Genomic DNA, 26,098 nt, shown 5'->3' on the forward strand with positions numbered 1-26,098 from the left:
CTTTTCACAACTCTATTCAACAAAGTTGTTAAAATATTTTCAAAAACGAAAAATGAAAACATGAAACTTTTCAAAAAATTAAATTGAAAGCTCTACTCTGAACTAATTTTTAGTGATAAAATAATGAAAGATTAGACAGAATGACAAGAAAAAGTTATTTAAAATGTATGCTGTGACATCTTGTAAGTATAAAACAGACAACAGAGTAAAGCCAGACACAGACTTGATATTTGGCAAATCAGTAGATAACGTTAAAGTCAACATTTTCTCTGTCAAATATTGCTAGTTATATATCAACAAATTTCTTCACATTTTTAAATAAGCAATTATTCTAAAAAAATCCACTAAGAATTAAGTCTTACAATCAGTTTCTCTATAGTCCATTTAATGAATCACAGAATCGTTATGATTTAGTTCAAATTTACATTCTAATACATTTGATTCCCTGGTAGCTCAGCTGGTAAAGAATCCACCTGTAACACAGGAAGATATGCTGGAGAAGGGACAGGCTACCCACTCCAATATTCTTGGGTTTCCCTGGTGGTTCAGCTGGTTAAGAATGCCTGCAATGCAGGAGACCTGGGTTCGATCCCTGGGTTGGGAAGATCCCCTGGAGAAGGGAACAGCTACTCACTCCAATATTCTGGCCTGGAGAATTCCATGGACTGTATAGTCCATGGGGTTGCAAACAGTCAGACACAACTGAGCGACTTATATACTTCACGCATTCGATTTCCATCCTCACTCTCTTCTACATTAATGTGATATTCAAAGATTAAATACTGCTCAAATACAAAAATACTTAACTCCAACTGTATAGTACTAGAAATTTTTAAAAATCTTATAAAGTAAATTTAAAGATATATGTGATAAAGGTTATTGAGAAATGCTTACAAGGCATTTCATAACTTTATATGTAATTAGGTGATTATAAAAAAAGTATAGACAAGAATTATATGCTGAGTTGTAACATCAAGATTATAAAAATATCTTGCTGTCACAGAGGGTTGGAAAATGACAACCAAAACAATTTTCTTCACTGAACGTATTTCTTCTTTCATGTGCTTTCTGGTCAGTTACTAAGGGGTAGATATATCACTTGCAGGAAAAGAAATCATTAGGAAAAAGCTAACATATCCAAGTAGATCAAATCTGACATACACTTGAGACTTCACTGCTCAAACAAAACCTAGACTTATAAGTCTACTAGCAAAACTAATGATGCCCCATTTACTAAGAAATAACTAGAGGGAAACATATGGACCACCTGATCACACTCTAAAATTATGTAAACACTTTCTAAAAGCTAGTCAATATATAAAAATGAAAGCTTTTACCTAAAGGAACATTAATGTAAGGATTAACAACAAGAGAAATATCCCAATATACTAAAATCAGAAAAACATATTCAAAACATTTAAAAAAAATTAAGGACATGCTTATTAACCTTCTTCTCAAACTTAATTCTTATTTTCACTTGAAAAGCATTTGCTTTGTTCCAACATCCTGAAGCATGGAGAGTTTAATTTTTTTCAACCCAAAGCAAAGAATTAAGTACCACAGCAAGTAGAGACAAAAAGGGTTTACTTTCATTCCAATAAGGATCACTAAAATAAAGTTTTAGTTACGAATTTTCACATTGTGTTAGCAAAAGTATGCACAAACTCAAAATACAACTGAAAATTCTAATTAAATGCTAACATTTAATAAAACTTTTCATTTATGTATTAAAGTCTTACACAGCAACAAAAAAGATATTAATTACTAAGATACAGTGTTTTCAATAAATTTCCTTACTATAATTCATGTATTACAGAAATGTCCTTCATTATATAATTCTGAAAGCAGAGTATCAAAAAGGAGGTTGCTGAAGATACACTACTCCCTAGAATAGAATAACTTTATAACTTTTCCCTTTGCAAAAGCTGGCAACCTGGATAATCTCAACTTGAGGGAAAGGAGGTTTGCACATCTCAAATCTGCCAACTAGAATGAGAAAACTCCCGTCAGTCTTCTTGGATCTCACAAAAACTAAATACATACATTTATAAAAATTGATTGATAATTAAAAGCTAGAAGATAGGAATCCTGTTAGCCACCAAAGAGGAAAAGAAAAGCTGGTGAGAAAGGGTTATTACTTCTTCCTTCCCTTTCCCCATTCTCCCCTCCCTTCCCCCCCTCCTGGCCTTAGACTTTTGAAGTGATATATTCAGTTTGGGATATCCTTATCCAGCAATAGGATAGGTATATAGACTACATGCCAAATTGTTAAATGCTATAAATCCTTGGAGATCCACCAACACTTGTGCTTTCATAGCATCCCAACTTAGCTTGAACAGTAAAAAGTCCATTTTTTTTTTTTTAACTTTTAGCCTATCTGTGATTTTATATTGAGTCCCTGATAGCTCAGTTGGTAAAGAATCTGCCTGCAATGCAGAAGACCCTGGTTCCATTTTCTATTCCTGAGTTGGGAAGATCTGCTGGAAAGAGAACAGGCTACCCACTCCAGTATTCTTGGGCTTCCCTTGTGGCTCAGCTGGTAAAGAATCTGCCTGCAAAGAGGACACCTGGGTTCAATCCCTGGGTTGGGAAGATCCCCTGGAAGAGGGAATGGCTACCCACTCCAGTATTCTGGCCTGGAGAATTCAATGGACTCTATAGTGCATGGGGTCCCAAAGAGTAGGACACAACTGAGCAACTTTCACTTTCACTTTCTTTCACTTCATGACTCTTGTAGACACAAATAGTTGGATTGTGCATTCCTAACAAATCTGTCAATCTGCCTTTTTTTAAAAGTTTCCCACCTGAGATTTATCTATTTTTTCCACTTATTTTTATTAGTTGGAGGCTAATTACTTTACAATATTGTAGTGGTTTTTACTATAGTTTTTTCTTTTCTTTTTTTTTTTTACTATAGTTTTTGATATGGGTGAATTTAGGTCTACCATTTCCCATTCATTTCCTTTGTTTTATCTCTATTTCTTATTTCTCCTTTTGTTGTTTCTTTTGGTTTTTTTTATATACCCATTTTACTATTTTAATTTCTCTACTGGCCTTAAGGAAAAAAAAAACAACATCTTTTTACTGTGGAATAATTTTCAACCTATAGAAAAGCTGCAAAAATAGTACAGAGAGTATCACTATCATATATATCCTTCATCCAGCTTCTCCTAATGTTAGCATAACTATATAGTACAATTATAAAAACTAAGTAATTAAGGTTGGTATAATACTATCAGCTAAAATACTAACTTTATTCAGAATTTTCCAGCTTTTTTACTTAAGTCCTTTTCTGTCTTTGGATCCAATCCAAGGTACCATGTTGCATTTTGATACTATGTTTCCTTAGTTTCCTCTAATTTGTGATAAATTCTTTAATCTTTCCTTGTCTTCCATGGCTTTGACACTTAAAAATTTTTTTTTCAGCTTTACTGAGGTACAACTGACAAAATTATAAGAAATTTAAAGTTTACATAAACACTAATAAAAGGATCCTGACTCCATCTGGTTAATTATGACCTTGGCATTTCCAAAGAATACTGGTGAGTTATTTTGTAAAATGTCCCTCAAATTGAGTTTGATGTTTTCTTGTAATTGGATTGAGATTATACAGTTTTTGACCAGAGCAGTTGTAGGACTAATTCATTTAGTTCAACCATTTTTTACTGATTACTGCTTGGATAGATAAATTATAAAATGAGTGAGATACTACTCTAGGACTTTTAAGTATTTACAAAGTAACTTATTTGAAGCCCTGCTTTTATTTTATGACTCAAGCGCTTCCCCAGTGGTTCAGATGGTAAAGAATCTGCCTGCAAAGTAGGAGACCAGGGTTGAATCCCTGGGTTGGGAAGATCCCCAGGAGAAGGAAATGGTAACCCACTCCAGTATTCTTGCCTGGAAAATTCCACAGACAGAGGAGCCTGGTGGGCTACAGTCCATGGGGTTGCAAAGAGTTGGATGTAACTGAGCGACTAACACTAACTCTACACTAACTTTAATCCCCAGTGAACGTCTAGCCTTCATTTGTTAGGCTGCCAGATAACTGTATCCTAGCCTAGGAGGTGGGTTTGGAAGACAGTCATTTTTTAACTCAGAAAAAGTGAAATTTAAATCACAAAATATACTTTGGGGGGTTTATCTTTCTTAAAAAGATAAGTTATGCTAAACTTCAATCAATTTAATTCAATGTTTACTCTGAGATTAGTAGGATAATTAATAAGAAAATAATAAATATATTTAGTGTATTTGTGTCAATAACTACACTAGCCAAGATACAGATAAGGTCAGAAGGAAAAGGAATTAGGATTTTATTTGAATGTCCTTCAAGGCAAGAGGGACTTCCCTTGTGGCTCAGCTGGTAAAGAATCTGCTTTATGCGGAGACACCTGGGTTTGATCCCTGGGTTGGAAAGATCCCCTGGAGAAGGGAAAAGCTACCCACTCCAGTATTCTGGCCTGGAGAATTCCATCGACTGTATAGTCCATGGGGTTGCAAAGAGCTGGACAAGACTGAGCAACTTTCACTTCAAGGCAAGAACTCTGTTAAGTTTCTTAGGAATTCCCCAGAGAACTTAAAAAGAGTTCCTGAATAAGTTTTTTTTTTTGAAAATTTTAAATTATTAAATATGACACTTTCTCAGAAAGCCTCATTTGAGTAACTCCATTGCACTGTGATTGCCAATTCTATTTTATATTTCTTTTTCAAGAATGTATAATATGCACTGTCTACTTTGTTATCTTGTATTTATTCTCTGTAACTTCTCATCTGCAGGCTTTGTCATCCCCAATGGTTTAAAACTCCTTGAAGGACAAAACCCTGTGTTTCTTTCACAAAAGTAACAAGCATAGTACTATTTACACAAAGAATATTCAAAATCTTCTAGCAGTATGAAGAGTCAAGGCTTTACTTAGGTACAATGAGAAAAACTATTTTCCCCCTAAAATTAATAAAATAGGAAACTTCAGAAGCTTGAAGGTAAGAAGCAAAATAATCAAAAGATAATACTTTTTTATCTTTGTATTGCAAATTTGAGTTATTTTCCAACAACCTAGCTTTTTGGACAGCAAATGTTCTTTCCTCAAGACCAGTGATAATTTTCAAATGTACTACAGAATTTCCCATAATCTTCAGAGTCAAAAGTCACATTTTAATACATAAAAGTATGTTCTGCATAGTACTGAATAACAAAATGGCTGGAAATTCATGACAATAGTACATACAATGAATTGAACTTTGTTGATAATAAAACATCCTGATGTTTTATGTCACAGTATATTTAAAAAATCAATTTTTCTAAAGAACCTCAAAAGATCATTAATTTGAAAGATTACAATACAAATGTGTTCTATACTTTCACAATTTTCTATTACTACCAATTAGAATTTTACCACCCAATCTGTATCTTTAAAGCTATCAAAAAATACAGTAATATCCTAGATTGACAAGCTCAAATACATGCTGAAAAATTTTCTCATACAAATAAACCATGTTCTTTTATCAGACTTATTTAAATGACTGGCTCATAAAATTAGAGCACTTTGAAGAAAATATGAGTATGCTGCTCCATTTAACATTTCAGATTCCAAGTAGATGGGATCTAGAGATGAAACAGAGCTAATAACTAACTTCCACAGGGCAAATTAGCAAGTGGAAAAGAAATGCTTTGAATATAGTATGAGAAAGGGGGACAATATACTCATTTTTATTTTTCATACTCATCCTTTTCCCCCTTGAAGCTCTTGGGTTTTTCCCATGCATTAATAGTAAAGAATCTGGGAGGATAAACTGGGTTTGTTAAGGTGAATTGCCATTTTTGAGAGAAGACTTAAGGAGAATTAATAGAAAGGAAAAAATCTAGAATTCAGTCTTTCCCAATAGATATGAAGTTATGAAAAAAGTTCAGCTTTTCAAATACTATGAAGTAGGCTTTTGTGATTATTTAGAGTGTGATGAGAAGTTCCAAAACATGTCAGTCACCAATAAAAGATCAGACATATACAAAATTTGTTATTTGTGCTTTAATCAAAGTATTGTCTTTGTGGCAGTCTTCAGGAATGTAGACACAGCTCTGCCTTACAGACACTGAGCTGTTCTTATATATTGATAGTTAAGAACCTTGAGCTTGAATTTTACAGTGGAATAAGAACATATTTGACTCTAGGTATTAGGAAAATGAAATGCTTAAAATTCCTAGAGTATGGATCTGGCATATAATAGACATTTCTTAGATTTAATTACCGATTTACTTAGAAGCCACCATTTTCCTCAGTTATGTAGAGTTTTAAAGATATAAAAACACCCAATTTTACATTTATTGTTAATGGACATGAGTTTGAGCAAACTCTGGGAGATGGTGAAAGACAGGGAAGCCTGGTGTGCTGCAATCCATGGGGTGACAAAGAGTTGGACATGACTGACTGAACTGAACTGATGTTATATAAACAATTACTTCCAACTATATAATTCATTTCTTCCAAGCTGCATTCTGTGAATTACTTGATCAAAAATTGAAGTTTTCTGCTTTATAGATATTTTACAAGGGGAGGGAGACAAACGACTAATTCATAGTCTAATTCACTCGCTTAAGTAGGGCTTGCCAAGAAACTTCCCAAACAAAGGCAAACATGGATGAAGAAACACTTTAAGGAAAAAAAAAGAGAAATCTATAAATTCTAATCTACCTATACTGTTATACTCACCAGAATAGTTGATCCCACTGCCTGCAGTAAATGAACAATAGAAGTATTTTTAACTTGACCACACATTTTGAATTTTACTCAAGATCAGGCACATAGTGAAACATGATAATCTTGGCTAGTATGTAAGTATTTTAAACTATTGCCAGAAAAAAAAAATCGAAATGCCAAATAAGGAAATATAAGGAGTAGATTGTTTCAAATTAAAAATTGATATGGTTATCAATATCAAGACAGTTAGACAGGACTTACACAAAGGAAATTAAAGCCTTTTTAAACTTCAGGAGAACCAACATTAAAATATTAGCAAAACTACTCTTTCAAGTAGAATAACAAAGGATTTTTTTTATAAGTTCAATTTTCTTTGATAACTAAAAAGCTACTCAAAAGGACTAATTCATAAAGCATATTACAACATATTGTACATTTATGGTAAATCATGTTAGTGTCATATCAGTGAAAGTATATGTTAAGTAAAATAAAAATGGAAATAGTTCAGAAATTTATAGCAATTTTTAAGTTCTAAAATAACAAATGTTTGAAATAATCAGAAATCATGTAAATTTTAACACTTATGAATTACTATTTCAAACTTAGCAGCCACTCTAAGCTTTATCAATAACTTATATGTTGTATAAAACATATTAAATGTATTAATTGATCTTACCATCTTTTCCATCTATGGGTTTAGACACTTCAATATCAAAACTTTCCTGCATCTGCTGACCTCTAAAACGGCTAAGGTGTTCTTGCTCAATTAAATTACTTTCTTCTTCTTCCAGTGGCTGCCAAGTACCATCAATAAACCACTGTCCACGCATTACTGGTATTTTATCAGACTCTGAAAAGAGAAACCACAGAATTATATGTTTTATGATCCAACGTCCCAAGAAGTGACATACTAACTACAAGTTTATATTCTGCTACTGCTATGGCAAAAACAGACTTTTGTGACCCAATAGAATAAAGTTTTACATTTCAGATTTCAAGCCATAGTATATAATTTTGTTACAACATATAATTTTATTTGTATTAAATATCACACGTAAAAGTTACCTGACATCAGAAAGGGAGAGGAGCAGTTATCTACATAACTGAGGCCCCAAGTAACCAAATCAGTAGGCTAAGCGGTTGACAAACTCCATGCAAGGACTCAAGTGATAATCTGAATGTCTTAGAAAACACTGAGATAAATTCCCACAAATAGTTTAGAAAGAGTGTATTGTAGTAGTGTGGTACATTCTTTAGGGCTGCATTGGAGATCAAGGGCTCCCAGTGAGTATACAGAAACAAGTAAAACTTTTAATTACAGTAAATTCCTCATCCATTTCAGGAAAAAATTGAGAAATTTTTTTTTGAAAAATTGAACGCTTTTTGACTAAACACTATCTCCAAAATTTAACACTTTTAGTTGCTATTTATAAACCACGACTGTCATCTAAGTTATCCTGAATTCTTTAAAATAAAAAAAAAAAACCCATAAAGCAAAGCAAAACAACAAAAGCCTAAAAATAAAAAGAGTTGGTGGTTTAACTACACATAGAGAAATTACTTCTGGTGGATTCAAAACACAGTAATTTGTATATATATACTAGGATATACCCTATGGACAAAAGGAACTGCGAATACATCTTAAACCTTTTGCAGTAGCTATACTAATTGCTAATGATTGTAATAATATTGGTATTGTTAATTTCTAAGTGCAGGTATTAAGATGAATAATTAATTTCATTAATATCATTAGAAACTAAGATTTTTTAGCACAAGTAAAAAGAGGTACAAATATAAAAGTGAAAGAAATAAACCTGTTATTTCAAATTTCAACTGAAAATGTCAGCATGAAATAACGATGTATCTTTTCTCTTAAAAAAAAAAAAAAGATAGCCTAAGCTTTGTGTACTGAAAAGACCTAGAAAGAAAGACCAACCCTGTGTAAGTGAGCAATCCTGATATAAAGATCGTGATCTCTAAATATCATTTCCCATTCCCATTAAAAGAAACCAATGGCCAATTCCTACTATGAAACAGAAAATTTACTAGATCCTGAATCACTTATACCAGATTTGTACTGATGAATTTAAAATCTATTATGTGTTTCTATTTTTTCTTGCATTATCCTTTATTCTGCTGTAGCAATTCTTCGATAGTCAGGTGTTTGCTATATTTGGTGGATATTCAAAAATATAAGTTCATTGAGAATTATGGGGTTTTGGTTTTTTTTTTTTTGAGAATTATGGGGTTTTAACATAAAGCACACTACTGTGTTTGATGTTTTTTTCCCCCCCAGATTCTACTTTGTCTATCAAGATTACAACTGCTTTCTTATTGTTTCCATATTCCTGTGATGTTTTTGCACGTCTCTTTATTTTTAACCTTTTTCACTCTTTTAGATGTGTTTTTCTTTTGACATGTGAGTTAAGGCCCTTATGCTTATTGAAGTAATTGGTATGTTTGAAATACTCTTCTATAATCACTGTTTTTATTATTCCCACTCTTTCTCCAGTTGATGATTTTGCTTTTCAAAAAAGTCTTCCTTTGGTATTTAGGAATATTTGCATTTTTGGTTCTAGTGGTGACTTTCACACGTTCTTGTATTTATGTATTTTAGAGGGTCCTAAATCTCTTTTTTGTTTACTTAAACTTTTACTATGCGGTCTGTCCATTTTAAATGGTATCCAAAATTCCCACTTACTATTTATAATAGGGAATGATCTTATTCTATTTTTCCTTTGTCTCCCGACTCACTTACATATAACAATTGTGCCCATATCCCCACCACTGTTTTAGTCTCGAATCTATAATCTATTAAATTCTCATTGTTTTTCTATAGCCTTGGTACTTGAAGGACAGGTTGGCAAGCTTGAACTGTGCTTCCTTGAGTTTTAAAAAATGCTGTTTTACTGAAGCCTTCTTTTGTGTATCATTTCTAGAGAAGTCAGATGCAAATCTAATTAATGTGATTTTTTTCCCCCCACCAAGGGTCCAAAAAAAAATTTACCTTCAAAATCTAAAATAGTTCTTCTAGTCTCTAAAATCTAACAGTCTATGTCTCAAGAGTTCATTGTTCTGGATCTATCTGCCAAGGCGGGTCCTTTTAATTTATAAATTTCAGTTTTCCTCTTATTTCTTAAAAGCTTCCTTGGACTATGGTTTAATAATTAGTTCTCTTCCACTGATTTCTTCTGCAGTCAATCCAGTTATAAATACAACAACGTTGGGGCTTCCTTTGCCTATACTGTATTTTAACCACTTTCTCTCTGAAGCTTTTCACTTCTCTCATCTCATTTTCATTCTTTTGGTTGTTTTCCTTTATCAGTGCCTCTTTACATCAACATTACTTTCATCAATGTCCCTATTAGTATGTCTGTAAATTTCAGAATATTTGGTTGGAGTGTTACAATACAGTTTCTCTTGTTCTGTGTTTGCATTTTGGGGAAGAACTATAATCAGTGGAAATGTACTAATTCACATTTTCTGCATTCCTCTTGCAGTAGCTTTGTACGGCATTTATTTCTGTTCATGAGTATTTTAGGGACAGACTTCTTAGTTTCAGAGTGTCTGCTGCTGCATATTATTAAGAGCAGCTCCTACAGTGGTGGTAGGGGTGGTAGTGGTGAGTGAAGACTGGACTGGTGTTTCTTGCTTTTCTTTCATTTCTCCAGGACCCTTCATTTTCTCCTTACTTCTTCCTCTCATTGTTACGGCTCCAAAGAGCAGTATCCTTTTCTCCTCTCCCACCAGCAATGTTTCTCTGATGCTGCTATTTCTGACCCTCTCTTTCACACACCCTCCCTACAGTTAGTGTTATTAATGACCAAGACTCAAGTCTGTGGCCATATTTTGCTTGTTGTATGGGGGACTTTTTCTTTCTGTGAGTGGTTTTCTGCTTCATTTTAACCTCTGATCTTCTCTCTTCTCTCCCTGTCTCTTAAAAAGCAGAGACTTTGCCAACAAAGGTCTGTATAGTCAAAATTATGGTTTTTCCAGTAGTCATGTATGGAAGTAAGAGTTGGACTGTAAAGAAAGCTGAATGCCGAAGAATTGATGCTTTTGAACTGTGGTGTTGGAGAAGACTCTTGAGAGTCCCTTGGACTGCAAGGAGATCAAACCAGTCCATCCTGAAGGAAATCAGTCCTGAATATTCATTGGAAGGACTGATGCTGAAGCTGAAACTCCAATACTTTCACTACCTGATAAAAAGAACTGACTCACTGGAAAAGACCCTGATGCTGGGAAAGATTGAAGACAGGAGAAGGGGATGACAGAGGATGAGATGGTTGGATGGCATCACTGACTCGATGGACGTGAGTTTGAGCAAGCTCCGGGAGTTGGTGATGGACAGGGAAACCTGGCGTGCTGCAGTCCATGGGGCCACAAAGAGTCAGACACGACTGAGCAACTGAAATGAACTGATAATGTTTGGTATGTCTATATATACATGGCTTTAATTTTATACTGGGGCTTCCCAGATGGCACTAGTGGTAAAGAATCTACTTGCCAATGCAGCAAATGCAAAAGATGGACATGACAGAGAGATTGAACTGAACTAAGCCTCTCCTTGCCCCACTCTCCAGATTCAGAGGTTTATAGCGGTAACAAGAGCTGTTGTAACTTGTTGTTTCTCTACTTAGAGCTAACTTAAAATTTACGGTATTGTCCATCCTGTAGTAATGTTGGATGTGTCACCTATGAACGGTTTAAATGTATGTGGCTTTTGGGGAAAATGTGTAGAGATTAACATTTGGATACCTTCTATTATTCTCCAGATCCAAAAGCTCATATCATTTAATCTTAAAGATAGCAATGACTTCCCCAGTTTTACAAATGAGTAAAATCATTGAAAGGACTGATGCTGAAGCTGAAACTCCAATACTTTGGCCACCTCATGCGAAGAGCTGACTCGTTGGAAAAGACCCTGATGCTGGGAGGGATTGGGGGCAGGAGGAGAAGGGGACGACAGAGGATGAGATGGCTGGATGGCATCACCGACTCGACGGGCATGAGTTTGAGTAAACTCCGGGAGTTTGTGATGGACAGGGAGGCCTGGCGTGCTGCGATTCATGGGGTCGCAAAGAGTCGGACACGACTGAGCGAATGAACAGAACTGAACTGAAAATGAATCTTAGTGAACCTAAATAATTTGCTTAGAGGCACACTGTTAAGTATTATGAGAACCAAGATTCCAACCAAAGTTTGACTCTAAAGTTCATTCAAATTCTCTACCACACAATGCAACCTATATTCTTAAACAGGAAAAGTCCCTTTTTAGCTCTCTCCCTAAGAAATACAGGCTATTCAGCTGTAATTTTAAAAGAAATAATTTGGGAAATTTTACACTGCCAGGCCATAATGAGACTTACAAACCAGAGCCAAGCATGCTTCTCCATAAAAACCATGGATCAAAAGTAAAACAAATTTTACAACACATCTACACTCCCAAATCTTTTTTCTTCTTAAGCCTAATAAATCTAAGCATTTCTTCTTTTGGATGGATATTTTGGGAGCTTTACACCTAAGCTTTAAATTTCACCAATATGTGGTCAAGTACTACATCTTTTTGGTTCAGGCCTCTGTCTCAAACTCTAAACCCAAACATTCAACTGCCAATTAAACGACTCCCAGTAGAACAATTAATAGCTACCAGAATCACAAAAAGCCATGGGACACACAACATTCCTGGAAGAAACAAAACAGAACACAAATCTGTTATTCCATCTGTATTCCGTATCATGACAAGTTTGTACTGACAGTATTGAGCAGGTCACCCAAGACAGAAATCTGAGATCATCCAAGATGTCTCCACTTTATATGTGTCTTACAACTGTGACTGGACACCCAGTGAGTACTATTTATTGTCAGCCCTCACTCATCAGGTTTTGGGGTGGTGGTACTACTGGTATCGAGGCCAAGGGATGTTGCTAAAGAGAACAGCTACCTTCACCCCAAGCTGCAACAATGAATTATCTGGCCCAAAATGTCAATAATGCTGAGACTGAGAAACTCTGGCCTAGCAGTACTTTTTAAAACCTAAAAACACATGTATCTTTTATAGATGAACTCTAGAAATACACCTTATAGAAACTCTTAAAAAAATGCCTAAAGATATACTACAAAAGTATTTTATCTCATTTTATAATAAAAAACAAATAAAATCAAACAAAATGACCTATAATTTCTACTAACAGATGACTGAATATATAAATGATGCTTGGCAGAGTAGGTATTAAAAGTATTCACTAAATACATCAAAATAATCCATTGTGAAATAATATTCAGAAGACATGGAATAATGTCTAAAATTAAAATAAAAAATTAAATCATAATACTACATGTATATATATTTGTGTATGTGCATATGTAGTTATAAATAGTATAATCCTGTTTTATAAAAGTATACATTGGTATATGTACTGAAAATAAGTGGAAAGAAATACCCTAAGTTATTATTAACAGGTATCTTGGGGAGGTGGGACTATAAGGAACTTTCTCCTTCTACATTATAAATGTCTATAATGTTTGGCATCAGATATACAGATGACACCATCCTTATGGCAGAACACGAAGAAGAACTAAAGAGCTTCTTGATGAAAGTGAAAGAGGAGAGTGAAAAAGTTGGCTTAGAACTCAACATTCAAAAAACGAAGATCATGGCATCCAGTCCCATCACTTCATGGCAAACATAAGAAAAAACAATGGAAACAGTGACAGATCTTTTTTGGGGGGGGCTCCAAAATCACTGCAGATGGTGACTGCAGCCATGAAATTAAAAGACGCTTGCTCCTTGGAAGAAAAGCTATGACCAATCTACACAGCACTTATAAAGCAGAGCCAATACTTTGCCAATAAAGGTCTGTGTAGTCAAAGCTATGGTTTTTTCCAGTAGTCATATATGGATGTGAGAGTTGGACTATAAAAAGAGCTGAGCGCCGAAGAATTGATGCTTTTGAACTGTGTTGTTGGAGAAGACGCTTGAGAGTCCCTTGGGCTGAAAGGAGTTCAAACCAGTCAATCCTGAAGGAAATCAGTCCCGAATATTCATTGGAAGGACTGATGCTGAAGATGAAACTCCAACACTTTGGCTACCTGATGAGAAGAACTGACTCATTGGAAAAGACCCTGATGCTGGGAAAGATTGAAGACAGGAGGAGAAGGGGACGATAGAGGATGAGATGGTTGGATGGCATCACCGACTCGATAGACATGAGTTTGAGCAAGCTCCGGGAGTTGGTGATGGACAAGGAAGCCTGGCGTGCTGCAGTCCATGGGGCTGCAAAAGAGTCAGACACAACTGAGCGACTGAAATGAACTGATAATGTTTGGCATGTCTATATATACATGGTTTTAGTTTTATATCGGGGCTTCCCAGATGGTGCTAGTGGTAAAGAATACACTTGCCAATGTAGCAGACACAAAGATGTGGGTTCGATCCCTGGGTTGGGAAGATCCCCTGGAGTAGGTATCCCACTTCAGTATTCTTGCCTGGGAGTTCCATGGACAGAGGAGCCTGGAGGGCTACAGTCCATGGGGCTGCAGAGTTGGACACAATTGAGCATGCAGTTTTATATTCAATGTGATTAATCTTTTAAAGTTTTTTTTTTTAATTTACTTATTTATATTTATTTTTGGCTGTGCTGGGTCTTTGTTGCCATGTGTGGGCTTTCTCTAGTTACAGCAAGTAGGGGCTACTCTAGTTGTGGTGTTCAGGCTTCTCATTGCAGTAGCTTTTCTTATTGCAGAACATGGGCTCTAGGGCACTTGGGCTCTACACAAGCTCTACAGTTTAGAGTTCAGTAGTTGTGGCATAAGGGCATAGTTGCCCCATGGCATGTCAAATCCTCCCGGACCAGGGACTGAACCTATGCCCCCACATTGACAAGAGGATTCTTAACCACTAGACCACTAGGGAAGTCCTGGTGTGGTTAATCTTATGTATCAACTTGACTGGGCCAAAAGGTACCCAGATATTTGGTCAAATGTTCTGGGTGTTTCTGTGAAGGTGTTTTAGTTTTTATTTATTTATATTTCATATTTGAGTACAGTTTGTTAGCAATGTTGTGATAGTTTCAGGTGTACAACAAAGTGATTCAGTTAGACATACACATCTATCTATTCTTTTATAAATTCCTTTCCCATTTAGGTTATTAAAGAATATTGAGCAGATTTCCCTGTGCTATACAGTAGGTTTTTGCTGGTTATCTATCTTAAATACAGCAGTGTGTACCTGTCAATGTGAGGATATTTTTGGGTGAGATTAACATTTAAATCCATAAACTTTAGGAAAGGAGACTGATCTTCATAATGTGGGTAGGCGGCCTCATCCAGTCAGCTGAAGGCCTGACTAGAACAAAAGGCTGACCTTCCCTCAAATAAGAAGGAATTCTATCTGATGGCCGCCAAGTTGGAATATTAAGTTCTTCTTTTTGGTGATCTTTGAACAGGAATACTGGCTCTTCCTGGTTTTAACAGTGGCCGGCTGGCCTATGGATTTGAATTGGGACATCTCTGCAGATTCTAGACTTGCCAACTTCCCTAATTATATGAGCTGATTTTATAATCTTTGATTCTCAGGAGAATCCTTATATATTCAGCAAAAAAAAAAAAAAAAAAAAAAGATCACATATTTTGGAAGAAACTGCTAGATGCCTACCCTATATCTGTTCTCTCTCTTTCTTATAGCAGAACACCAATTTATCTAGGGCAGTAGTATGCTCAATAAAAAGACCATTTCCAGTCATCTTGGGCAACTGGGTTTGGTCATGTGATTGAATCTGGGTGATAGGATACAGCAGAGTTTACTGGTGGTACAGCTCTTTGACCTTCCCCTCTTACCTTTTCTGCTTCCTATGTCTTGAGCTCCTGAAGCTTTCTTAGATCAAGTCACAAAGAATGAAAAGCTGAATAGCCGAAGGGACCTCCATTCCCAATTACAGTGGAGCTGCCACATAGCTCCGAACTCTAGGTATCTATATTTCTTTTAGGTATAGCCTCTGTTTTAGAGAAATGGATCTTTTTGTGTGCAAAAAATCATAAACAGTAGAATCTCATGTTGATAGGGACTTGCATAGATAGATACTTAAAATGTCACTTCACTTTGTAGTTAATGGAATAGAAAGACCTAGATACATAGCCAGGGACCAGAGACAAATTTTTCAAAGGGTTAATGGATTCATACGCTATAGCTAGATTAACAAAGTTATTATGTTTCATTTAAAACAACACTCATCAAGAGTCAATTTAAACTTAATATAAAAACTAGTACTTATCATGACCACTTGCCTGGAAGAAAACAACCAGGTAATTATAACTCTTAGGCAAATCATGATAAAAGGTGGGCCTTTACTGGAATCAAAAGAAAAAATGTGGGTCTTCCTTGACAAGAAAATAATTGCAAGGTGCATTTTCCAATGAACACTTCCTTCATTAAGCAAGCCTGAGTGGCTCTCTTATGTGTGGGTAGAGGAATTCTGGCAATAAACATTTTATGTATTAAAAAGCTACACTTATACCAGAAGGCAGAGGGAAGAATTATAAGATTCCTAAAGGACTATTTTCAAGAACTATTTCAACTCATATTGTACTCTGCAATGTATGATATGCACAGAGAGAAAGTCTTGGCACTTTTCCTCCAGCTTAGCTATGTCCTTACAGCTTTACCCACTTAGGGTCCAAAGCATGCCTATAATTCACAACTCTAGAAACTTTCAGGGAAAATCTGACCACGCAGAACTTAAAGAGGAAGGAGGTCACAGAGGAAGGGAAAACAAGAACGGCAGAGTGCTGCTATTCAGTCGAAGAAGAGATAAGCAAAGATGAGAGATACAAGTAGAAGACACAAGGTAAAGTGAAGGAGATATGAGAGACGAGGCTAGAAAATGAAGAGGTGGAAGGTTAAGAAAAATATGTTGTCATTTAGTACAGCTTGTTGTAAACCTACTATCCAGTACTATATACTCTGAATATACTTTTCATAGAATTAATGCTGTAAATGATGGCTAGGGTCCCAGATCAACCCCACAGAAGCCCACTTGAACCATTATGTGGCTAACATGTTGATGAACTACTTCTACCAAACTGTCCTTTATAACAGAAGAGGAAGGGGTTTCTCTCTGGTTCCAGAGTGCTCACCTTTTGAATTCTTGCAGTGTGTGAATTTTATTTTTTAGCAGTGCCCAGGTGCTAACAGCAGTGGAATCTTCCCATGGTCAGCTTCAGCCAGGACCACAACTGTCCAGACAGTTTCACAGTGGAGTATCACCTGCCAGGTACCTCCCCTTGAACTACTTCTCCTCCACCCCTTCAGGCAGCCTGTGGTGAGTTCCAAAGGAAGCCTTCCCCCAGCACTGGTGATTTTCAGCAGTCCCAGAGGGGCAGCACCTGAGACCGCTACCGCACTCTCTGCGTCAGAATCTCAGCACCGAGAGGCAACGACCTCTTCCTTGGGAGCTTTATCTCAGTCCTAGCGATGGTGGCTGCTACCTGCATCTGCTATTTCTGATGTTTCATAGAGAATAAATGACAAATCTGGGAGAGGGATTATTTTTGGACTGAAGAAAAGGGAATGGGAGATGTCACAGCAGAGATTTTGATTATATCTGTAATGTTTAATAAGCTAAGCAAGGGGGAATACTGATGGTTGGTTACGTAATCTAGATTTTATATCTATATGAGATAATTTACATTAAACTCAATATTGAAGCTAACAAACTTTCTCAAAACATGGGTGACCGAGTAAAAACATTATGTATGAAACTAATAATGGTTAATTGGTAAACAGAACGAAAGGTAGTAAATTAAGAACTAGATAACAAAATGCTGCCTTCCTTCCATTCTAATACCTGAACACTTGCTCATTCACTAGACAGGAACTATGTTCTAGAGGAATACTGTAGGACAAAGGTAACTAAACAGTTACTGTCTTAGTCATCATTTAGCTTGGCTACAAATGTTACAACTCCAAAATTTCATTAGTTGCTAGCAATTATAAAAAATTCTACATTACGAAAGAAATACCTATACCTCAAAACACACTGGGGATCCCATCTGAAAGTAACAAATACATTAAAACTACTAACTTAATTTAGGCAAAAGCTACTGTTAATATTTATGACTCACTGAGTTTAAATCCATTTCATAGGGGTAAGAAACTCTGGACCACATAATTATACCTTAAATACTATTTGTTTCTTTTAAGAAACAAGGCCACAGGGGTTTTAAAGAATATATTTCTTATGTCTTAATTAGTATAACTGTAAAGTTGAATAGTTCAGTTCAGTCACTCAGTCGTGTCTGACTCTTTGTGGCCCCATGGACTGCAGCATGCCAGGCCTCCCTGTCCATCACCAACTCCTGGAGTTCAGTTGAATAAATGGTTTGTGTGTGTTAGTTGCTCAGTCGCAACCGACTCTTTTCAACCCTACGGACTATAGCCCACCAGGCTCCTCTGTCCACGGGATTCTCCAGGCTAGAATACTGGAGTGGGTAGCCATTCCCTTCTCCACGGGGATCTTCCCAACACAGGGATCAAGCGAGGGATCTCCTGCATTGTATGCAGATTCTTTACCATCTGAGCCACCAGGGAGTACTTAACATTAAAAGGTGTTGGTTGTTAAAATGATGATCTATCCTAGGTGAATCAGGAAGAAATGAGATACATCCGGGGCCTGCCTATTAGCAATTCTATAGAATAAGAGGAAAATAATGTACTCGTGCCTAAAATATTAACTGAAAATTGATCATCTTTAGTAAGTAGTAAAATATAAGGTAAGACTGCATTTATCTACGTATATCAAGGCTCAGAAGTAATTTCAACTCTGTTCCTTGTATTTCACCTAAAGTTATTTTTGCAGATCCTTCTATGACCTGTGATTTAGAATCTTATGCTTTAGCACAGTTCTTCCAGTTCTTTGTCCTGTATCATGTTTCCCAAGGACTATCTGCATCGATGTTCAGAATGATGGTTCTCTAAGAAGCAGCCAAAGAGGGAAGAGTAATATTAGAGTTTTCCATTCATACAGTTAAAATTATACTTCCGCAAATAAAAGCTTAACTCTCAATAGATGGCTATTTGGAAAAGCCATCTATTCAGATGGAATTTATATTTCTTAAAGAGTCCACATATCTGAGGTCTTGGAGTACAGAAATACTAATAACATTATAATTTACAAAGGCTGGCCTTGCCTCCAATAGTCAAGAGAGTTTTACTATACAAGTGTAATGAATATAACGATTACCTAGATATAGCTAAATGTAACAAAAGCTTAGAACAAATATTAATGATCGTATAGTTTATTCTTATGTATGGTAATCTGGCAAAATTAGAAAGCAATACATAATATAGAATTTTATATGCCTATGTCAATATTTCTACCATTTTCTCTTAGTTCTCTGGTACAGGCAATTTCTACTTTTCACCACTTTGAATTTCACCTGTCCCCTAATTCAGGGATATCAAAAAGTATCTGCATTATGCTTTTCATCCCATTAATCCACTCTTCTGTCAGTGATTCAACATCTTTTTTAAAGCACAATCTCCCTTTACCAAAGCAAACTCAAAAAAGTAGAATTGTAGGTTCTATACAGTGGCTATAAAAATGTTTTTCCTTGTTTTTACTTTTTAACTGGGCTTTCAGGAACATATAGTGGCAAAAAAAAAAAAAAAAAAGAGAGGAGACTGTATCTCCACCCTTTATCAGTGTTGAAGTTTTTCTTGATAACGTGCACAGTTTAAATTTCATCAGACTCATGAAAAGATAAAGGTCTTGGATCAAATTCCCCAACAATCAGGGATTCTAGAACTGCCTACCCTCCACATCTCTTCTGCCAGTAATCTTCATCTTAGGCTTCCTGTGAACATATGTTACATTTCCCTCTCTCCTTTTAATCCCCCTACTCTTCTCACCCAGTGACCGTAATTCTCAGAGGATTTCATGATCACCATAGCATATCCAGCTTTTCCTTGTTCCCTACAGAAAAGAATCAGTCGTAGGGTTTCAGACATCAAAGATCTTACTAAAGCAGAAATTAGAGGATGTAATGTGAAGATAAAAGACCCAGGAAATACAATTTGGAAGAGATTTGTGACCCCCACGGATTGGAGCCCGCTAGGCTCTTCTGTCCATGGGATTCTCCAGGCAAGAATACTGGAGAGGGCCACCATGTCCTTCTCTAGGGGATCTTCCTGACCCAGGGATTGAACCTGCATCTCCTGCATCACAGGCAGAGTCTTTGCTGCTTGAGCCACTAGGGAAGATATAATTTGGGAGAACAAAGAGTACAAAAAGTCTTTTTAAAGGCAAAATAGTAAAAGAAGAAAGAAGAGAAGAGGGTGATGACAGATGGAAGAAAGAAAAACATACTAATCACTCTGAACATTTATATAAAGTAACCTGCACAACATGCAATATCACATTTGAGCTGTACACAAACAAGGTGGGTCAATAACTGATACAGTTTTTAAACTAAAGACACAATGCAAAGGGAAAGAAAAGTCCCGAATGCCTTCATCGGGTAATGCCAAGACCTGCCCTCCGTACAAGTCACCCACTATTCATTCATTATCTATGTGCTGTTTCAGTAGGTCACTGAAAAACAGTCTAAAGCAGGCTTAATCTGGAATGGAGCTCTCAGAAGACTTCTGCCAGGGTTCTAAAAACCTGAACAAATAGAATTCCAATGATACCCAAGGCTGCTTTCCAGGCTGAGAGAGTGGGAGATAATGCAATTCTCCGACAGTTTTTCAGAGTCAGGGATCTCTAGTCCCTACAGTTCTGCTTTACTGGAGGCTGAAACTGATCAAGAAAGGTTACCTTCTAACAGCTTGGACTCTATTACTTTCCCATGACGCCCCGTGCTTCATAAAGGATTATTACTTATCAAGGTTCAGTTCAGTTCAGTCACTCAGTCGTATCAAGGTTATTAACCCTTAAATAAAAAAGACCTAAGAGACGGTTACAGCTGCGCCAAATTAATAAACACCATATAATGTGGGTACTTGAAGAAAAAGCCCTAATTTTTCTACCTTTTTATTGGGATAATATTTTCTCTTCAATGTATCATAAAGACCGATTAATTTCTTAAGTGTTTGAAATTGCAAATGGTTTAGGATTATAATAATGCATGTAGGTCTTATAAGTACACAAAAAGAGGGGAGGGTGGGGTAAGGGAAGCTGTGGCTTATAATTAATAACTGCTTCTGGAAACTACACATTCATATAGACATTTGGTCAATTAAAATAACTTTGTTTAGTTAGTGAATGGAAATTATTAATATATATTCCCTAGTGCATGCTGCACACATCACTGCTACCAGAATTGCTTTAAAACTATTCTTAACTCATCAAAAATCTCTATGATGTTCTAAATGCCTTCCCATAACAACTACTAAATGCTTTGGCCACTTTCTTACTATTATTCCTGACGAATATTTATAGAATATACATATATGTATATGTATAGCTGACTCACTCTGCTGTGCAGTAGAAACTAACACAACACTCTAAAGCAATTATACTCCAATAAAAATTAAAAAATAATCAGAATTTAACTGGGATACCAGGTTCATAGCAACTTACATCTTTCTTTTTCCAGATAATCTGAAGATTAGCATTCAATAAATGATTTTTTTCCTGCTTTTTCTTTAAACTTTTTATTTTGTATTGCAGTAGCTGATTAACAATAAATGATTTTTAAACTAAAAAAAATTTTCACTCGTGATGAGGTAAAGACCAGTGAAAACAAACTTAACAATCTGAATACTCAGGTTTACTAACCTTCATGTGAGTTTCTACAAGTAACGTATATTGCTTTCTGAGATCCACACACATAATAGTTAACATCTAGTGCTTGCGCCACCATTGTTCTAAGCATGTTATAATGCTAATAATTCTCAAAACAAGCCTATAAAGAGGCTACAAAGAGCTTGGTTAAAACATGGGGAGTGAGGGAGTTTACTAAGCCATTACTCAGCAATGATCAATTTTTATCTAAAAGGTCCACATGCAGTCAGAAAAACATCTAAACAGTCAATAAAACTAAAGTAAACTTCCTATAACTAATATTTCTTTTCATATGTAATAATATTGGCTTATAAGCTATGGTAGACAAAAATTCTGTTCCCCTTCCAATTCATGTACTCCAAACTGGTTCAAATTTTATCTATTAGAAAGGAAGAGTAAAAATAAAATAACAGCTTTCTTTTAGACTAGGCATAGCTAACTTATTGGCTTCAATACCCAGATAAAGTGGACTCAATTAGGTCACAAAAGTCACTGGAATCCTACCACCATGGTATGTAGGAACTTACTGGACTTGTAAAAAACTTTTCATTATCAGTAGTCAGAAAATTTCCAGAAAGGTTTAAAAAGTAAAATAAGAGAAAGGTCAAAAGCTGCAAACTTTATAAATTTTTCCATTTGAAAAGGTTGAAGAAACCATACTAGGATTGAACTCTTCTGAGACAGTGTGAAAACTTATATAATGATACACGGAGACCTGAAAAACCAATTAGAAGGAAGTTACACGGGATTTTGTGAGAAGTAGTAAATTATGGACAAAAAGCACTATTGCATTTACATCATAACTAATGTGAAACCTTGGGACACATACTGGATTGTATCTTGCAGAAAGCTATCTAGAAAATGCAAAAATGGAGTCAAAATAGGTGCTGCTGTTATGCCAGTAAACAAAAATTAACTTATAACCTATAACTAGTCTACTGGTGATCTGATTTAGGAAAGATGATTTGAGAAGACTAAGATCACTTTTCCTTTCAGGTTAATTTTTGTAGGCCCTTACTGTTGCTCGATTTATGACACTAGCATTCTAATGATATTCTCTACCTGTCCAATTCAGCCTTTGTGTTGTCACTAGTCACTTAAGTAATAGACAGCCTTCAAGTGTTTGGTTCCCTGATACTCAACAGGCTAAAGTCCAAATTCCGTAGCACTGCATACCCACCCCTCCTCCTTTTCCAGCTACTCTCCTAAACGCAGCACTCACAAGGCAAGGGCTTCCTTCACAGTCTCTTGTCTCTGATCAAACACCTCTGTCTCTGTGGTGGTCAAACTCCAAAGCTAGGCTCTGTGTTTTGACCCTTGCAGGTATAGCCTAATTTCCTCAAAATGCCATGCAGTTTCATGCTTCTGTATCGTTGCATGTGTTATCCCATCTGGCTGGAATGCCTTTCTGCTTTACCACTTTCCAGCTGGGTGACCTTGAACAGGTTCATATACTTTGCTGAACCCTGCTTCTTCATATAAAGAACATTAGCACTCATTTGCTATCACTATGAAATAATGAATGTGAAAAGTTGCTTTGTAGACAGTCAAGCACTACTCAAGCATTAACAATCTTATCATAAATCAAAAGAGCACACAGTATTCTTGGTAAATATACTTCAGTTGACCTAAAAGGCTAAGATTCATCTCTTGGTTTCCAGCCCCCTCTCCAAGAATGCCCTGCATTTTATCCCACTTTCTGACTCCAGTAAGTCCTTGCTCTTCTGTCTTCAAACGATAAAAATCTATCATGATGGCTAGGTCATCTGAAGAAAAAGACTTAGTGGGAAGCTCCTCAAAGGTGAGGACTGTCCTTTCTTCCACCTCTCCTATTGCCTTCACAAGAGTACTGTGTGATGCACAAACACTGGTAAAAAGGAAAAAGATGAATGAATGAGTGAATGCAAGCATATCTTGTCCTTAGTGAGCTAATAATCAAAAGGAGTGAGTGATATGGTGGGTCCTAGATGAATCTGGCTTTATGAAAGTGGTAACAAATGTCTTCAATGCCATCTTAAAGAGAAGTAAAGAAACTGAATTGCCTGCTAAGCTTGTTTTATTTGGTGATTTGATATGTGTTGTAATTGCTGTCTTAGTGACTCATGCTTAACACGTAAATGTTTTAACATTATTAGAATCACATATGCAATTCAATACTTGTTTTTAAAAAATGTTCTGCACTAGGCCCAATGAGAATATGAAGATAAAGATGATGGATTTTTCCCATTAGATGCTAAACATACAGAAAGGAAACTAAGTCATCCATACATATAGTTAATACAAGGCAGAGTATTATAAGGTGTATGCAAGGCCTAAGGCTAGTGACAGTAAAGGAAGACATTTGAGCTAGGGTACTGGGCCCATAACAATTACAGCTATATATTACAAATTACTGGGCGCCAATAGCTTACGTTACCATCAGACATTATTTTACATATAAAACATCTGTTACATGCAATGGCGGATATTTCTGACCGCCTTCCTCCTTAATTAATCACAAACCTAACTGCATTGTTATCTTTACTATTCACATGTGTGCCAAACACAGTTCTCAGGCCCTTAGGCATATTACCTCATTTAATTTCCGTAACAACCCTACGACATGGATACAATTATCCCTATTTTACAGATGAGAAAACCAAGGCCCAAGCCTTGGAACTTTTCAAAGTTAGGAGGCAAAAATGAAAATATGTAAACAAGGACCTGAGAGAGAAATATGAGTATTCCACATAGCGTGAGCAGACCCACTTGTCACAACTGCCTCGAGCAGTGCTTTTTCCAAAACCTCTCCAGAACGCACCGGTGATAACAACCTCTATCCCTTCCCTTCCCACCAGGGATTAATGTTCTTTTCCCAAATCCATAACGGAACCGTTATTCAGATTCCCTCAAACATTTCCAGTCCAGAAGCCAAACCGGTATTTAAATCATAAGCAGTTCAGGGCAAACGAGACCGAATCAGATCCCTCGGTGGACAAAGCTCAGGTAGGATCACGAAATTAAACCTTTCGGGTTGGCCATCCATTCCTGGATCACCTCCAGGGGATGGCTGCAGCATCCGGCTTACCCAGGAGGCGCTACCTCGGCAGTATCCTCTCCTCCTGACCCCAAGCGGCTGGGCTTTTGCCATCTGCTCGCTTTACCCTCTACCTGCCGGCGCTTGCCTGCATCCTGTTCGGACCAATCTCGAGGCCTCACGCGCCTCGCTCTTCCCGCAGTTAAGTTCCAAACCCACCCGGGTGCGTGTCGGCTCCTGCAGAAGCAGCCCGTCCCGCTCCCTCCCCCGGCCGGCTACTCACGGTTCCAGTACACCGGGTAGCATTCTCCTTGGGTCACATCCACCTCGTAGAGGCCGCCCCGCACACACACCCGCTCGATGTTCACCAGCTCCTCCATCTCGCGCCCGTGCCCCGCAATGCGCGGGCAGAAGCCGCAGACGCGGTCCTCGTCTTCGTCCTCCATGGAGCTGGAGGCCGGACCCGCGGGGGAGGCCGGGCCGCACACATGGTCGCCGTCCGGGTCTTGGGCCCGGGCTCGGGTCCCCGTGGCCTGCAGCAGCGTCCGGAAGGCGAGCTCGATGCGGAGAGAGTCGTAACCGATGAAGGGCTTCCAGGTCTTCTTGTCCTCCTTGTAGAACCAGCGTACCTCCTCTGGGCCCAGCTCCGTCACCACCTCGTATCTGTGCCGGGCGGCCGCGCCGCCGGGCCGGGTGCGCTTCCTCTCCCCGGGGCCCCCTCCAGCCGCCCCGCCGCCCCCCGAGTTCGACGGGACCAGCGGCGGCTGCTGAGGCGGGTGGAGCGACGAGGAGCTGCCGCCGCCTCCACTCTCGCCCTCGCTGTAGTAGCGCAGCGAGGAGCCCGACTCTGCCGAGCTGAAGTCATAGTTATCGTCACTGAGACAGGGGTCCAGCGCCAGGTGATGGTTGTGGTCCTCCGCGCCCGGCGCCAAGTGCAGCCCGGGCTCCCCGCGCAGCAAGGCCAGGGGCACCTCGTCATCGCCAGGGTCCCCGGCGGGCAGGTGGTCGAAGCGGCAGACGCTGCCGCCGAACGCCGGTTCCGCCTCCGAGCCCAGCTCCCAGGCGGCGCCGTCGCCGCCCCGGCCGCCGTTACGCTCGGAGCTCCGCGGAGACCCGTGGCCCGGGTAATTCATGCTGTGGAGACGCCGCCGGCCGCCCGGCTCGGCGCCGAGCCGTTACCCCCAGCGCTTCCGCCACACATTCAACGCCGCCGCCCTCTCCACCCGGAGTTTTTAATCTTTCAAATCCCGAAGGGGGCTGCGGCGGTAGAGGAAGCGGCTCCGCCCCCCCAGAGGCCCCCGGCCGCCGCAGCCGCGTGCCGCCGCCCGCCCCATTGTCACGCAGCCCGACGTAGGCGGTGCTTGCCCCTGGGCCCCGCCCCGCCGGCCGCGCGCGCCGTCCCGGAAACCCCTTCTCAACCCGCGCAGCGCGGGCGCGGCGCCCGTTGCGCCTCCCGCCTCGGCGTCCCTGTCAGTTCAGGATTTTTCAATTCCCTTCGCCTCCGCTCCCATTTCCCTGCGGGTGCTGCTGCCTCGGCCCCCGCCCGTCTGAGGGTCAGAGCCCAGGTGTGGAGAAGCTTTACCGGACTCATCCTTGCAATCTGGGTCATG

At 38.2% G+C, this 26,098-nt stretch overlaps 1 protein-coding gene across 7 annotated transcripts in view; it reads right to left on the reverse strand.

Moving 5' to 3' along the window:
- Nucleotides 1–25,818, reverse strand: part of DDHD1 (DDHD domain containing 1) — a 70,504-nt gene extending 44,686 nt beyond the window's left edge. For 2 of the 7 annotated variants that reach the window (XM_070469372.1, XM_070469370.1), the window contains exons 1-3: nt 24,772–25,818; nt 7,366–7,539; nt 6,702–6,722 (exon numbers count right to left, since the gene is read on the reverse strand). In XM_070469372.1, coding sequence (XP_070325473.1) covers nt 6,702–6,722; nt 7,366–7,539; nt 24,772–25,621 — 1,045 coding nt within the window. In that variant the 5' untranslated portion in view covers nt 25,622–25,818. The remainder of the gene's footprint in view (nt 1–6,701; nt 6,723–7,365; nt 7,540–24,771) is intronic. The other 5 variants (XM_070469373.1, XM_070469371.1, XM_020912854.2 and 2 more) reach the window with 4 other exon arrangements.
- Nucleotides 25,819–26,098: the final 280 nt, after the last annotated feature.

The sequence above is a fragment of the Odocoileus virginianus genome, chromosome 6 (assembly GCF_023699985.2).
Source record: "Odocoileus virginianus isolate 20LAN1187 ecotype Illinois chromosome 6, Ovbor_1.2, whole genome shotgun sequence".
NCBI lineage: Eukaryota > Metazoa > Chordata > Mammalia > Artiodactyla > Cervidae > Odocoileus > Odocoileus virginianus.